General features: G+C 44.3%; 1 protein-coding gene across 1 annotated transcript in view; it reads left to right on the top strand.

Moving 5' to 3' along the window:
- SERPINI1 (serpin family I member 1) overlaps positions 1–16,696 on the top strand; it is a 46,225-nt gene that overhangs the window by 13,979 nt on the left and 15,550 nt on the right. The window contains exons 2-5 of the mRNA XM_074547478.1: positions 11,104–11,371; positions 12,515–12,745; positions 15,091–15,285; positions 16,053–16,257. Of these exons, the coding sequence (XP_074403579.1) occupies positions 11,122–11,371; positions 12,515–12,745; positions 15,091–15,285; positions 16,053–16,257 (881 nt within the window). The 5' untranslated portion in view covers positions 11,104–11,121. The remainder of the gene's footprint in view (positions 1–11,103; positions 11,372–12,514; positions 12,746–15,090; positions 15,286–16,052; positions 16,258–16,696) is intronic.

The following is a 16,696-nucleotide window of genomic DNA, read 5'->3' as shown; positions in this document are numbered from 1 at the left end:
TCTGTTGTGGATAAGATGCCTGAACAGCAGGAAGTCGTTTTCCCTCCTTGCCTTTCTGTTTCTGACTTTCCAGTTTATCCCTTAAAGCTGCTGCTGTTCCAGATATTCTCTCTGAACAATTCAGAAACACATGCAGGGCACCAAGCTTACATCTTGTTTTCATGCCCTGCCAGCTCTCCCACTTGGAGCAGCATGAGGCTGCTCCTGTCCCATTTGTCGGCTTTTGGGATTTTTTTCCTTGAGTTGGTAAGTTCATGGATGCTTGTGAAGAAACAGGAGGGAGGAAGAACATGAATGATCATGTTGGAGATAAAAACATGAGGATTTTAGTGGCAGTTCTGGCCACTGTGCCTTACTGGGTGGTTCATTCCTCCTGCCTAGATCTGACTTGCCTGTATTGGTGTCTGGAGTCTTGTCTGTCATGGGCAGATGTCCTGGTTCCTTGCTTTTTTTAGATATTTGCAGAGCTGCTCTCAAGTGCAAGCAATATAAAACCAGAGTTGTGGAGTTGTAGAAACCATGGAGATAAGGGAGACAATTGAGAATATATGAAAAATAGCAGCAAAGTAAATAACAGTGATGCTGAGGCCTGAGAGGCAAGAATTGGAACTGGCCTTAGGGTGGGAGGAAAGAAGAGTTTAATTTTCTTCTCCACGTGGAATTCCCATGCTTCTCACTCCTTTGGGAAGATCAGCGATCAACATCCTTCAGATCAAAAAGAAATTCTTATGGAATGCCTTGTTGAGCTTTTTCCACTGTGAAAAATACAGAGTGAAAAAATCCTGCTACTGGCTGATTTTGGCATCGAAATTATTCTGTAGTTTTTAGAAAAAAAATCTGTACTTTGTAACAGATGTTATTCTGCTATGTTAGAGAAATATTTGGAGAGGCTTAATGCTGAATTTTTCCCTCAGTTCCTGATTTTGCTGAAATCTCCTTGCTCAGTGAGTCCATTTTGCTGGTTCAGAGCTGAACCCCCTCTGAGTGACTCTTTTGTCTCTGGAGAATTTGTTCTGGACCAGCTTTAGAGCCTTTTTCCATTCTCATTTTGTGCCTCAGCCGTGGCTTTGCTGGTCAGGCTGGGCCCAATTGCCAAGACAGTGCTTTCAGCTGGTTTGAAACCTGGGTTTTTCTAGGTCCTGCAGCACTGGAGGAGTGGTGTCCATGCATTACAAACAGCAGTCCTGGTGATGAGGAATTGCTGCTGGTAATTAATCAGGGTATAACATCTACTCTGAATGCTGGGGTTAATTGTTTTGGGTTTGTTTTTTATTTTTTCTAAAGCAATCTCTGCCTTATTACTGTACTGTAAGAAAGTAATTCTGATCTCAGAAGTGTTAACAGAAGTGAATAATAACTCTCCTGGCAAGAGGGACGTTACCCAAATGTAAATGGAGCCTGATGTTGATTGCAAGGCTGCAGCCAATATTATTTTGTAGGAAAACAAGCTGGTTTGTATGTCACACTTGCTTTCAGCTCATGCACTGACAGACTCCTCTTCTGAAATCCTGATGCATTTTAATTAACTTTCTTCATCATCTTGACATAGCTATACCATAGCCTGATCTCTTTTCTTCTGAAGTCCTTGTGAAGGGAGCTGGACAAGGTAAGGAAGAATTAACTTCTGCTTTGATCTTTTGAAATGCTGTTTCACACAGTCTGCTTTCTCTATTTACTTATTCAGGGATGAGATAAAGATTGTCATTGTTCATTTTGTTTTGTTAAGGATATTTGAAAACTTTCCTGAGTTGGTTGATGGGCTTTTAAAAGACATTCAGCAAAATCTCCTCCAGAGATGCACAATTTCTAGTTACTTCTCCTGCAGTGTTCCCTATTCCAGCAATCCTAAGTAGTGAAGGGTTCCTGTTCTGTTTTTGTTTCTCCTTAATTAGTTGTGTCTTTTAGTCCTCCTACTTTGGAAGGTTTAAAATTGGCTGTGAGAGCTTGTATAATGCCAGGCAAAGTACACAGACTAATGTAATGTATCTCAAGTGACTTTATGCATAAATAGGCAGTTGCAAGAAAAATGCTTGAAACACTGCATTCCAAACTCACTTGCTGGGAATGCTTCCACAGGATGCATTATTAATATATTTTGGTGCTGCTGAAGCTGTAATATCACCATGCATTACAGCAATATCTGTGACATAAGTGACAGCTTTCATCACTTATCCAACTACGCTCCAGTACATGCAGGGATCTCGCCTTTAGACTCCAACTGCAGTGATTGCATCTGGCAGTTGCATATGGTGAAACTTAGCTACTGCCCTTTTAATTAAATTATAGTGGGAGCTTGATGATCAGCTGAGTTTCACAGGAAAATAACAGAAATGGGACTTAGTATAAGTAAGGAAATTCGTGGTACGTGCAAGAGCAGGCAAGAAGTTGTTCTTGTGTCTAAAATAACTGATTGCAGTGTTCTATCTCTGCTGCTCCTGATGGAAAGAGACTATTACAGAATTAGATCTCACCCTTCCTTTCCCAGATAGCCCTGAGGAAATCTGAGGGAGGAAAAGGAATGATGCTGTCTCATTTTGGGGGGGGATCTTCCCTGGATGGTTGCACCCTGAGTGGAGTTCTGCATTGGCCTTTTCACTGAAAAGTCATTGCAGAGGGAGGATGTGTTAGAATTGGTGCTGGAGAGCCTCTGAGAGCCACCTTCCCCTCCTGTGTCTGGGCATTGTCCCTCCTTCCAGCAGTCAGGTCAGCATCTTCACCACCAGACCCATGCACCTGAGAGAGAGACCTCATTCAGAGAGCTGTGCAGGACTGACAGCCCTCCCTGGGACACACATGGATGCTGAAACCACCAAAACCAAACAGGCTGTGCCTAACTGAGGTAATGCTGTGGAACATCCCAGGTAAGAGCTGTGCAGGACTGACAGCCCTCCCTGGGACACACATGGGTGCTGAAGCCACCAAAACCAAACAGGCTGTGCCTAACTGAGGTAATTCTGTGGAATCACCAGGTAGGAGCTGTGCAGGACTGACAGCCCTCACTGGTACACACATGGATGGTGAAACCACCAAAACCAAACAGGCTGTGCCTAACTGAGGTAATTCTGTGGAATCACCAGGTAGGAGCTGTGCAGGACTGACAGCCCTCACTGGGACACACATGGATGGTGAAGCCACCAAAACCAAACAGGCTGTGCCTAACTGAGGTAATTCTGTGCAACTCACCAGGTAAACCCCCTTTTGGTCAGCTGGATGCAGATCTGTGTAGTATTTCAAGCTTGAAGCTCTCCCCATCAAACTGTGTTGGCTTTGTCAGATGAGCCACAGGCACACACCCAGTTCTGAACCTTTTAGAATCCCCAAGTTCCATAATGCTTCAATTTTTCTCCTTCACAGATTTGTGGGTTTTGTGTTTTCTTATTTATAGCTCTTACTTTGTGGGGCACACTGGAGCTGTCAGAAATAAGGCATTCTGCCAAAGTATTTCTAAAAATTTGTTTCTCCTAGACAGAAGAAACAAACAGAGAAATTGCATATGAGGCCTCCCAATTGCAGGCCTTAGAGCAGTAGATTTGGAAACAAGACCACCTTTTTTAATTGTCTAGACATGTATTTAGATGTTCGCTTTAGGCTATTCAAATTTAAGTATTTTGGACATGGCTTCTCAGCATCTCTTTTTATTTTTTAATTAGAGCTGAGGGAATATGCTTGAGGAAGCGCAATTAAGACAACTTTGGCTTGCATAATTGCCTCAGCAGGTTAGTGAGTCAGTGCCAAGCTCCATGAAAGTTTAAAAACATTTGGGATTCAATGGAAAAAAATTGTCAATATGAAATTTTTCAGTGTAGCATTTGCCTTTCAGGTTTTCTCAATGTTCCTGGTGCCATGGGGTCACTTAAAAAACAGGAATAAAGAATCCTGAAGGGCATGACTTGGCTGGGTGTTGGAGAGCAAGGTTTTAGTGTGGTCCAAACACTTCCTATGGAATGACTGTTCCTTGTCTTAGTCACTCTATACTGGAGTTTTAAACACTCCTCTATTTCCTTTATCATTGTTGTGCTGCTCTCTAATGAAATTAACCTCAAGGTTTCCTGCTCCAGAAGGCAATGACACCATAATTGACAGATGGTGACAAAATCCCTTAACTTATTAATAATGTTTGTGCAGCTTGAGATGGAGATGTCATTGCACTGAGACAAACTGATTCCAACAAGGCTCCACATGTGTCTGTAGAGTCTCTCTTGACAAGGTCAGATGCTCACATAGGCTAAGGGCAAACATTTTTTAGGGAGAAACGTTTTTTGCAGCACAGAAAATGTGAGTACATCCCCTAACACGAAGGAGCTGCCTTGCTGGCTAAATGGAGCACATGTCACAGTGAGCAGTGATGTGCCTGCCTGCTGCCCAAGGAGTGCAGAATTTCCCAGGCTTGTCACCACTTCTACTGATACCCACAGTGCTTTGTAGATCCCTTCCTGTGCTGCTTGCACTGGCCCTGATAGCCAGTTGGTATCTATTCAGTTGTGGCTTGAAGCTTTAATGGCTATTTAGTTATTTTCCCATTTCCTTGGCTGAATTCTGCTGGTTCAGAGCAGTAACACCTCCCGAACTGTGCATGTGAGGATTGGTGTTTGATTTGCTGCTCTCACCTGCAGGCAGGCTCTGTGTGAGCACATCCCAGGGAGCTGGGGGAGCACTGCTGGCTGTGGACCCTGCAGGCTGTGTGATCCCTGGCACTGCTGTCCCTGCAGGCTGTGTGATCCCTGGCACTGCTGTCCCCTGTCCCTGCAGGCTGTGTGATCCCTGGCACTGCTGGCTGTGGATCCCTGCAGGCTGTGTGATCCCTGGCACTGCTGTCCCTGCAGGCTGTGTGATCCCTGGCACTGCTGTCCCCTGTCCCTGCAGGCTGTGTGATCCCTGGCACTGCTGGCTGTGGATCCCTGCAGGCTGTGTGATCCCTGGCACTGCTGTCCCTGCAGGCTGTGTGATCCCTGGCACTGCTGTCCCCTGTCCCTGCAGGATGTGTGATCCCTGGCACTGCTGTCCCTGCAGGCTGTGTGATCCCTGACACTGCTGTCCCCTGTCCCTGCAGGCTGTGTGATCCCTGACACTGCTGTCCCCTGCCCCTGCAGGCTGTGTGATCCCTGACACTGCTGTCCCCTGTCCCTGCAGGCTGTGTGATCCCTGGCACTGCTGTCCCCTGCACACCTGGCTCTGGAAAAGACATTTATTTCTCAGGTGGAGCCAGCTCAGGTTTGAGCTTCATTTCACAGTTCTGCTCTGGAGTGAGAAGAGGGGCTGAGTGCTGGAGAGGAAAAGGAAGATGAACTCAGGGAGCAGCTGGTGGGAGCATCACATTAATTCTGTGGGGGTTTGCTGTGGTAAAACCACAATGTTCTGGAGGTGAGAATGCTTTTGCTCCAGTAGTGCTGGCTGGAGGTGCAATTTTTGCCCAATCCTCAAATAAAAATCTGAGAGGTTGCATTGCTGGACAAAGCAGAGGAAGGGCCATTCTTGTGTTGCTCTACAGTGGATCAGGTGGATTTGTGAGCAGCTTGTGGTTTGTGGTAGCAGCCACATTCCCCTGTTGTTGTAGGGCCTGAGGCAAGCCTGAACTAGCTGGGAGCAAATCGTGGACATGTCTGGAGCCTCCTCTGCACATCCTTCAGGGTAGCCATGACAACCATCCCTGGTCTGGAGAGCAGCTGAGGCTCTCACCAGCTGCTCCTGCCTCCCCTGGGCTGGGCTGGGGCTCTGGGGGCTCTTTGGGAGGGGAAGTTGGGTTCCTTGTCTGAGCTCTGTTCATTTTCTGAGCTGCTGTTGTTGGTTAGGTGATGCCTCTCTCTGGTGTTTGTTGCCAGCAAGAAATCATTCAGAGTAAAGGTGCCTGCAGCAATTGTCACATTTCAGTAGTGGCTGAAATTTCACCAACCTCACATCCTTCCACACTTCACCTGCCCCAAGCATGGCACTGTTCTGGTTGGATTTGGGGGGAAGGAGAATCCCCCAGTCCCTGCCTGCATCCCCTGTGGGTTTTTCCCCTGACCCAGCAGGTCTTGTTCCCTGAGCAAATCTGTCTGTTGCTTTATCAAATTGTCCTGCCAGACTTCTGTCTGCTCCTGCAGCTGCTCTTTCCAGGAGACAATGTAATCAGTGCTGTTACCACACTTGTTTTCCTCCCAGGGTTTTTTTTTTAACTCACTGATCAGGAATCAGCAGTTTTTCTCATTTGTGCTTCCCACACCTTTGGTGTTTAGCTTGCAGGTAGCCAAGAGTAATCTCAAAGGCAACTAATCTTAGTTTAGTCTCTGTGTGCTGAGGAACCAAGGCAATGTATCACAGCTTTATTTTGTAGGTTTTTAAAGCCATAAATTAGTTTCTTTATAAAACCCTCTGTAAAGGTGTAAAAGAAAAGGAAATTATAACCCATTTTTTCAACCTGTCTGACAAGTACAAGGTACTAGAATTCAACCCTTAATTGAATTTTTGGCACCTTCCTACGCTGAGTCCAGGTCTCGCTGTTTCAAAATCCGTGCTACCTCATGTCTGTGAACTCAGTTGGAGTTTGTTGATAGGATATCTCAAAATATCTCAGCTTCCAGAGAGCGCCTGCCCCTTCTGCTTTTTACTGGAACCGCATAGTTCAGAGTTTGTGGGTGTGAGGGGGCGAATTTGTTCTGCTTCCTCTTAGTCATCCCAGCCTTCTGCTGGGGAGAGGCAAGAGCTGGAGAAGCAGTCCTGCGTTTATCAGATGAATGTTTTTCTTCAGCCATCACCAGGGTGGCTGTCCCTTGTGCCCATGCACAGGAGCACTCTGGGCTGGCCCCAGGGTAGGTGAGCAGCAGCCCTGAGCTGGCTGTGGCCACTTGGGGAAATGTGCTGGGCTGAGTTTTGGGGCTGCTGCTATCTTTCCAGGTGTTTTCTGAAATGCTGAATTAAAAAGTTTCCTGGGAATTGAACCAGCTGTGACCTCAGTGCCAGCATCTGCTGAAGGATGGATTTCTGGAATCTTGGTTTTAGTGTTCCATCACTTTTTTTTTTCCCCTGAGAACAGTTGCAAGCCAGAACAGAACTGATATGCTCTGACAAACTGCTGTAGCAAGTGAGGATTTGTGATACGCAACTGTTGTTCAAGAGGAGGCTGTGGCAAGGAGAATTTGTTTGCACTGATTCCTTGATTGCCTGGTAGGAGAGAGGTGTTCATGCATCAATTGATGAAATCAAACAAAACTCCGAATCTGTCTGACACACCCTCAAATGAGCAGTTCATACCCTTGGCCTTAATGACTGAGGAGTGAAAGCATTTTTAACAGCTTTTTTTATTCTCATATTTAGCAGTGAAAGCAAAATGTACACAGTAGCCTGTGAAACTGATGATTGTTGATTTTTAAACATTGTTCAGTGGGGACATTGACTCCTTTCCCACTGCTGCAGGATTATTTAACCAGATTGCATTGATGCAGATCAGCAGTGACAGACTGTACTGGGGATGTCTGAGGGAGACAGAAAAGACTGAGTAAAATTTTGATGATACTCCCAGGGACTGTTTAAGTTTCTGGATGTGCATTACATAATGTTCAGCTTCATTTCCTTCAACTTGAAGTGTGTTTGTGAGTAGGGTCCAGGCAATCCAAGGATGCTCTCAGTGCTGCTGCAGTGACAATCCAGGGTTTGGCTGGACAGGGATGCTCAGAAGTTGCTGCTCCAGAATCAGTCCCAGCTCTTGGTGGGACCCAGCCCTCCTGCCTGAGGCCAGAGCCCAAATAATCCAGCCTGCAGTGAGGCAGGATCAGAGGAGCAGGAGCTGCTCTGGCTGGAATGATAATTAAGAGCTGGATTCCCAGTTGTCAGCAGAGCAGTGTGAGCATGAGCCAGAAGTGTGAGAGGAATTGAACTGAGGAATTTACCACAGACATTTCCCATTAGATGGATGAGACCATTTTCACACTGGGAAAAGGATTGATCTGTGGTGTTTCACAGCCTCCTCCCCACTGACCAGCACCCACAGATCTTTAATTTGCTTTGAAGCACCTTCCCTTCCATTGGACTCATTCATTTATGTATTTTCACTCTGGAGAGCACTGCCAGCAAAGGAGCTGATAAATTCTCTGCCTGTATCCGTGTGTTCATTCCTGCCTCCCTATCTTCCTTTCCCCTTGGTGTCTGTATGGGGAACTTCGCTGTGAACTTCATTAGAAAGCCTCTCTAGACTAAAATGATGTGGAAGGGCTGGGGAGGAAATCAAAATTGTTTGGGTTTAATTCATTCCTACTGGGAACTTCTATTTTGCACAGTGTTGCCATCAGTGGGATTTGGCTTGTAGTTAAAAACATAACTTTGGTACTTTGTCTTGTTAAGAGCATTTCAGTATAAATTTTATTTGTCTCCATCTATGTAGTTACTGTGTTTTCTGTCCAACTAAATAATGAAAAGTAATATAATTATTTCACATGAGGAGCTTTTGGTGAGTGGTCACAAAGAAATATGATTTTGATTTGTATGTAATGTTGGGGTTCCAGCGTTGTCTAATAACAAATATTTTATTAGCTTTCAGACAGTCTGACCTGCATGTTAAACACTTAATTAAGATGTATAAATTTCTCCCCTCCTTCCCCTGTGCAATTATTTAAGCCTGTCTGGCAGTGGTACATAGCACAGAGATCAGTGATGGAGTGCTGAGCAGCTGCCTCTGCCACTGCAAGGCTGGGGAACTTCCCTTTCTGAAAATTGCAGATTATTTCACATCTGTTTTAACCACGTCAGGTCTCCCAGTGAGCTCAAGCTGCTCTTGATGCAGGAGTGGAAAGCTTCACTCTCTGTGTAATTGCATCCACACTGAGCTGCACAACTTGTTTGTATAGATCAGTGTGGGAGAGCTCCCAAATTTGGGCTCATCCTCAACAAAAGCAAGATGAGCTCCTGCTTATCTGTTTCCTGAGCACCATTTTTGGTGCCACTGTAGACCTGTGGGATGGAGCTTTGTTAAGCTTTTCTTGCCTTGTGCAGCTTTTAGGATAAGAGAATAATACCTGGGCTCAGTCTATCACGGGGATGTGCTGGCTCAAGTCTTATGTAACACTGGCAGAGGCATGCTCCAGGGCTTTTAAATAAAGAAATCTACAATGCCCATGATCACACAGAAATCCAGTTATTTTCTGTAGCAGGAACCTTAATATCCTTAAGTCAATAATTTATAAATGGGTAGATTAAAAAAATTAACTGCTGTTAAGCAGTTTTGTTGGGATGGTTTGTGGTGTGTTGATAATGTTTGGGGTTATAAATAGTGTCTCAGTGTTTCTGGAATAAATAGTGATGGTCAGACTGGTGTTTTGCACTGGGCAGTAGTGCTGGGTAGTTCTGTCAGTGCACTGGAAAATGCAGGCAGGATTAAAGCTGGTGCTTTAGGCTTCTATGACTTTTCTGTGCTGTTCCTAAATAGAATAAGAGCCTTCAGTGGACATTTTTGCTATCTTACTAAAAATCAGAGGAAGCTTGATCAACTAATCCACAGAAGTGAAGTGATGCCACCATAGATAGTTTATTGCAAATTTAAGAAGGAGAATATTTCTTACATATGTGGAAAGATGAGAGGCAAGGCTCCCCTTTTCCCCTGAACCATGTGGGATTGCTGCACTGGTTCATCTCCTCAATTTTCTCAGTTCAGGACTGAACAAAAGGCTGATGGAGGCTGGGGGACAGGAGGAATCTTAACTAGTGCTGGCACCAGTGGCTGCCAAGGCACGTGTGTGTACCCTGTTGTTCTTTGTATTTTCTCAGCTATAAAGTGCCAGTAATAACACTTAAATTATGGATCATTCAGCGCCGTGTGAGTGAATTAGATAATGCTGCACAGGCCTTTGAAGATGAAATGCAGAATATAAATGTTGTATAAAGCTCACTTTGTGCCATGTCTATAAAACCTGGCGATGCAGCCCCAGCATTGCTGGGAAGCATAAGGAGAAGCACTTGGGCTGCCTGCATTGCAAATTGATGGTGTGGAGCAGCAGCATGCACACAAATCTGGGCTGTGCTGCCCAGCCCTGCAGCCTGGCACAACCACCTGTGAACACTTGTGGGTGAAGCTCTGAGCCTCGTCCTGTGCAAGCCCTGCTGCAGGAGGATTTGCTCTGCTGTGCCCTGCAGGCAGAGGGAAGGAGCTGGAACAGGAGCTCTGCTGGTTGCTTTCTCACCCAAGGCTTGCAGCAGTAGTGGGTCTCATGCCAAGGTAGCACAGAGTTGAAAGGAAAATAAAAAAGGAAGGATGAAGTTACACATTCCCTGCTCCAGGAGCTGGGATTCTACTATCAGTAGTTGTGTGAGCTAAACTGGGTAGAGTGAGAACTGTTGCTTACCCCAGAGCATTTCAGCAGAGCCTGGGGGATGGATTACTCAGAGGCATCACCCTTTTTTAAATTTAGTTTCCTTCCTTGTTCCCTCTGGTGTTATTTCTCACTGTACAGTGCCTTTATCCTCTGAGTGGGGATTGACTCCCAGCTAGCAGAGCTGCCCAACTTCTCACTGTTATTTACTAACAAAAGGGGTTTATTTGGTAACTAAGGCGTGATTGATTTTCTTTTTTCCTTTCAAAGAATTTTTGGCTGCTTGCCACATGTTTTGCAACGGAGCAACCTCACGGAACAGTAACTTTGTCACAGGTGTCAGGGAGCTCTCTCACAGTGCTTGAAACTGTTTTACCTGTTGGGGACTTAAGTGACTTAGATAAATAAGTTCTATCTTACTAGAAGGTCAAATGAAAGAAACAGCAGATTTCTGGGGTTTTTTGTGGAAAAGTGCAGAAACACAAGCCAGTTCCAGGTCAGTAGTGCTACACAGCCACAATTCCAAAGGGAAGGAGGGAAGGGGTTGCTGTCTATGGGGTCTTTTCTGCAGAAACTGTGAGTGTTTTTTGGCCTGGGGCTGGAAGATTTCACAAACATACCATTCACAAGGGAGGAGGTTGTTTTTGTGTGAAAATACATCATCACTTCTCTTTTAATAGTGTCTCCTCCAACTAACTGCACTGTGCATTGAACTCTAGGGATTTTCTTCCCCCACAGATTTAAGATGAAAAAGCTGATTACTCTTCTTTCAAGTTGAATTTTATATTCTCCAACAACCTTATTTTGCCTCAAATTTACCTTTCAGACCTTAAAATCTCAAGTCATGTATTTCCTTGGGCTGCTGTCCCTGCTTGCTTTGCAAAGCGAAGCCTTCAAGACCAATTTTCCCGATGAAACCATCGCTGAGCTGTCTGTGAACGTTTACAACCAGCTGAGAGCCAGCAGGGAGGATGAGAACATCCTGTTCTCCCCTCTGAGCATTGCCATAGCCATGGGCATGGTGGAGCTGGGAGCCCACGGCACCACCCTGAAGGAAATCCGACATTCCATGGGCTTTGACAGCTTGAAAAATGGTGAGGCCTTCGCATCATTTATTACTTTTTGTCTTAGAGAAACACGAGCAAGGGTTGGCAGCAGCCTGCTGATGTCCATGGGTTATAAATCACTGGGTTTCTTGGTGGATTTGTGGGCAGGCTCAAAAGTGTGGGTTCTGCATGAGCTGAGAGGTGCTGACATGTCAGAACCCAGGAAATTCCTCTGGCTGCCCTGGAGGACTGAGACCCTGGCACGGAGTCACAAACACCTGTGCCTTTGATTTTAACCCATGGAAACAATTACCAATTTTGTGTGAGGAGTTACAAGTCATAAAAGTTCGAGTAGAATGATAATTAACTTGTCACAGGGTGAAAAAGTAGAATTTTGGGGATTTAGAATGGGGGTTCAAGAGGCAAGGTGGAGGAATCTGGGCATGTCCTGTCCTCCTCCTTCTTCTCCTTGTCCTCCATCTTGCCTCTTGTGCAGTTGATTGTTTTCTGGGCTGCTCACTATTCTGGGATATGAGTGTGACATTTCAGTGAAAGTGTTCCCGTGATTTCTGCTTGAAACACATCATTGCCATCAGTTTTAAGGTTTATTTTATTGGGTTTTAAAATAAAAATTTTACCTTTAAGCATATGATGCAGCTTCCTGTTTTGAAGCGGACTGCTTTAATCCTGTTAAAGATTCCTGATTACCCACCAAGAATTCTGTACTGTCCCACTAAGGATCCTGGGAAATTCTAGACCTACTTTTGGCATAGAAGAGGGCCTTAGTTTCAAGATTTGAAGTTCATTTTTCCTTAACAACTGGCATTTAAGATGGAATAAAAATTCTGTTAAGAATTTCTGGTGACAAGATTTAGGAATGGAACCTGCAAAAATAATTTTTTTAATTGCTTTTTTGGTGTAGAAAGAATTTCCATTGATAGCTTTGCTTCTGGTGGGACTCCAATGTCTCATTAATTAGACTAACTATAGCTAGTAGAAAAAACAGGCTCTAAGTAATATGATCTTGGAGATTATTCCTTCAGATCTGAAGGTGTGTGTAGGTTTAGAAACAAGTTTGTTTTAAAAAAAATGGCTTTACTTTGCATAAAACATTTTGGTGAATTTTCAGCAGAAAAGCCATGGAATAATTTTCCTTTCTGAAGCACTGAAGGTGTTTTTTTCCTTCCCCAGGTGAAGAGTTTGCCTTCCTGAAGGAGCTCTCTGACATGGCAACTGCTGATGAAAGTCACTACGTGCTGGACATCGCCAACTCCCTCTACGTGCAGAACGGGTTCCACGTCAGTGACAAATTCCTGCAGCTGGTGAAGAAATACTTCAAAGCTGAAGTAGAGAATGTAGATTTCAGCCAAAGTGCAGCTGTTGCTACTCAGATCAATAAATGGGTGGAGAATCACACAAATAGTAAGTGCATGTGATCCTTTTGTGCACTTCCTGCAGGAAGTGTTTCTGCTTCCAAACTTGTGCAGTGGTGTTGGGTTGGAGCTTTGGCTTTTATCTCTTCTGTCTGAGACTGAAGAGAAGAATTCTAGTATTTCTATTTTTTCCTGTGTAGGAATAATCTGTCATAAGTAATATTAGTCATTGTTAATCATGTGGCATCTATTTGAATATTTGTTCTCTGGTCTTACCATCTGTAACATTTATTGAATGAGACTGTTTTAATGGCAGGCATTTTAATAGTATTTTAATTTTTTTTTTTTTACAAAAGGATTATTACTAATGGCAGAAAAGTTGTCTGCAGAGGGGTTATTGGCTTGTGCTTTGCATGTGTGGAGTATCACTCCTCTTCTGAGGAGCTCATACTCACAGGGTACTGAGAAATAGAATAGTGGGGAATAAAAAGCTAATTTTGCACCACAAAATCAGAGTGTGTAATGTAATATTTTGCAGTGTGAGGAAACGAGATAGCATGTTGAGAGGGTAGTTGATTTTAGGAACGCTGTCAACAGTTTCACAACACAAATTTGCAGCAGGGGAGTTAAGCACAAAATTACTGCTGTAAATATGCACGTTGGGAGCTGCAGGGTGCTGCTTGGCTTGGCAGCTCCCAGAGAGGTGGCATTTCCTGGAGCCATGCAGAGCCCCCATTTCTGGGAGTCTCCTGGTGGAGGGATCAAAGCATGTTCTCATTCTGGTTCCCCACTCTGAAGGTTGAGATTTTGGGAGTGATTCAGAGAGGTCTGGCTCCGACACAGTCGTACCACTGGGAATTTGGAGGGATTGGAATCACCTGGAAGGAATTAACACATCCCCATGAAGTCTGAGCACTTAAGAATCCATAATTCCTTTTGGAAAAGCACCTTCTGTAATGCTTTTATTCCCTTTTGAAAACTGCCTGGTTTGTTCCAAGCAGCCATTCTGTTCCTAACAAACTGCCCTTTCTCTCAGGCTGCAGAAATAGCTGGGTGGAAGTGCTGCAGGAGATTGCAGAGGGTTTCCATGGATGTGGTGTCTGGCTGAGGGAGAAGGAAAAGCAGAGCCCACCAGGGCAGCTGGGGGCTTTTGGTGTCAGGTTGGGATGGTTCCAGTCCCTCAGCTGGTCCCTTCCTCTCTGATTTGCCCCTGGGGAAAGGAGCAGTTTCAGTTCCACCCTGTTCAGAGCAGAAACAAAACCATCAAAGGTTCCTCTGGGCAGGAAAACTCTTAACATTTCATTAATGTATGAAGAAGATGTGGCTGAAAAAAAATAAAGAAATATGAGTACCAAATAGAAACCTGGAAATGTTTCCCTTTTGTTTTTTCCCAACTCCAAGTGAGTGTTGGTTACACCTCCCTCCTTAGAACATTCGAGATAAGATGAAGTGCAAACAGCAACCCGGAAGAAATCCAGCCCTGTGATACACAAATTTCACACCAGTTAGTCAGGATCATATGCTCCAGAAAGCAGAATTAATTTGTTTTTTAAACCATGGATTAAGGAGTAATAATCAGATGGAGGAATGTGTTTATTTTAACACTTTGCATTGCAATGTCAGCTAAAAATAGAAGTGAGCAAGAAAGCAATCTGAAGGAGGCTGTAATTCCTGAAGAACAGTGACAGAGCTGGTCAGTGCACCCAGTTTACCAAACTGGGAATGATTTTGGTGAAATGGAGAGCTTTGAGATGAGCTGCAGCAGGTACCAGACTGCATTCTGATGTAAATGACTTATTCAGGAGCAGGAGCAAAGCAGCTGCCATGCTCAGCTGCTGTACCTCCCATGAATAGAGCAGATGCTAGATGCTTTTCCTCTTTTGCTTTTCAAGAGCCAATGCCACTGGAACAAATGCTGGGAATTTATGTGGATTTCTGGTGTTTGAATTCAACAGAAGATCGCTGAAGCTCCCTCAGAACTGGTGGAGGAGCAATGGGTGCAGCTTTAAATCAAGCACCCATTTAAGGGCTGCTTTGGATTGGAACCAAAGTTTGTACAAGTTCTGGCCTTAGTGTGGAAGTGCTGAACAGTTCCATAGCAGCAGGGTAAACATTCCAAATGTGACCCTTTCTCCACGTGGCTTCCTTGTAGGGTGTATTTAGCAGTGATCAAGAAACAGTTGCCTAACACGTCCTCGATGGAAGGGTTTCCACACCTACACTGTGATTTAGGTTTACAAAACACTGGCACTTTAATTGGAGATTTAATGAAACATCTGAATTGGAAATTACATGTTAACACTGCTTTTTATTTTCTTGCATTTTTCAAGCTGCCTTAAGTTTGGATTTAATGCTCACTTTGACATGCAGACTGACAGCTGGGTTTCTTTTTAGGCATGATCAAAGATTTTGTGTCTTCAAGAGACTTTGGTGCTCTAACTCATTTGGCTCTCATCAATGCAATCTACTTTAAAGGCAACTGGAAGTCACAGTTCAGGCCTGAAAATACCAGAACTTTTTCTTTCACTAAAGATGATGAAAGTGAAGTGCAAATTCCAATGATGTACCAACAGGGAGAGTTCTACTACGGTGAGTTAGACCTTTAGCAATTTAGAGCTACTAAATCTTCACTTAATGGGTTTGTTGCAGTAATATCCACTTGTATTGTTGTCTCTTTTTCCACCTGGAATTTTTAATGTGCTGTTTGCCCAAAGAAGGGACTCAGAGTTTGGTTTTTTTTCCTTAATGTGTGTATTATAGCTGGTAGCAACATTTATAATGACTTGCTTGGTGCCTTAGGATGGATTTCAGAATATTTATCCATTGGATTGAAGTTCTTTGCAATTCTTGAGCTAGTCCTGCTTATCACAAAAATATTTTTCTTGTGCTGTGCTAAACATTCAAATGAATAATGTTTGTTCTTTGCTTTTGGACTGGTATAATAAAGGTTTTTTGAACAGCAGAACTAATGATCATTTTTAGTTGGAGCTTGAGCTCCAAAAGGGCTCTAAAATGTCTGGCAGCATTTTGCTCAATCTCATCACTGAAAAATCCTCTCTCCTGAATAAGATCTCTGCCCATTTCCCTGAAAGTCTCAGCAGCATTAAATTTCAGGCTCTTCTCTGCCTAACCACTGAAAGTTATGTCCCAGAGCTGTGATTATCTACAAACTGTGTGATAGCTTGAGCTTGTATTCTTTAAGAAATCAAATGTAAGCCTGAAATTCTGTGATGAAGAAACCAATTTTAAATAAAAATTTTATATAGAATAAAGAGGGTCATTTTAATTCCAGTATCTAATAAATAGACTAAAGACAAAATAATTCTAACAGGGTTTTTGTTGTTTTCCCCCTCTAGGCGAGTTCAGTGATGGCTCCAACGAAGCAGGAGGGATCTACCAGGTCCTGGAGATCCCCTATGAGGGGGATGAGATCAGCATGATGATTGTCCTCTCCAGGCAGGAGGTGCCCCTGGCCACCCTGGAGCCCCTGGTCAAGGCCTCCTTGATCAATGAGTGGGCTAACTCTGTGAAGAAGCAGAAAGTGGAAGTGTATCTGCCCAGGTGAGAGAGTGCTCCCAGGTCCTGGAAGGGGGAATTGCATCCCCATGGATGGAGGAGCAGGGCAGGGAACACCTGAGCTGTCCTGCTCAAGCCTGGAGTGATGCAGCAGCCACAGGAGGGGCTTTGGCAGCAGGGCCTGGGGATGCAGTGCAGGGTGAGGTTATTTCAGCCCCTGCATCCCTTTCAGAGAGAGGAGAGCTCTGCAGAGAGCAAAGTTCCCTCATCCACCCAGAATGGTGCTCAGGGTGGTGCAGAACTCATTATGGATAAGTTCCATTTAGACAGGAGCCACAGAAATATTGGAAGTCTGAGCTACCAAATGTTTCATTTAGGTGCTAATTAGGTTTCTGTGTGCTGCTATTTTCAGTGGTTCTAGTGGTGTGTGTCTGTGCAGATACAAATGGTTGAGTGTTGAGGGGTAATTCCAGTCAATTTTGGG

This window comes from Zonotrichia albicollis, chromosome 9 (genome assembly GCF_047830755.1).
Source record: "Zonotrichia albicollis isolate bZonAlb1 chromosome 9, bZonAlb1.hap1, whole genome shotgun sequence".
NCBI lineage: Eukaryota > Metazoa > Chordata > Aves > Passeriformes > Passerellidae > Zonotrichia > Zonotrichia albicollis.
This window is presented reverse-complemented; position numbering and strand designations above follow the sequence as displayed.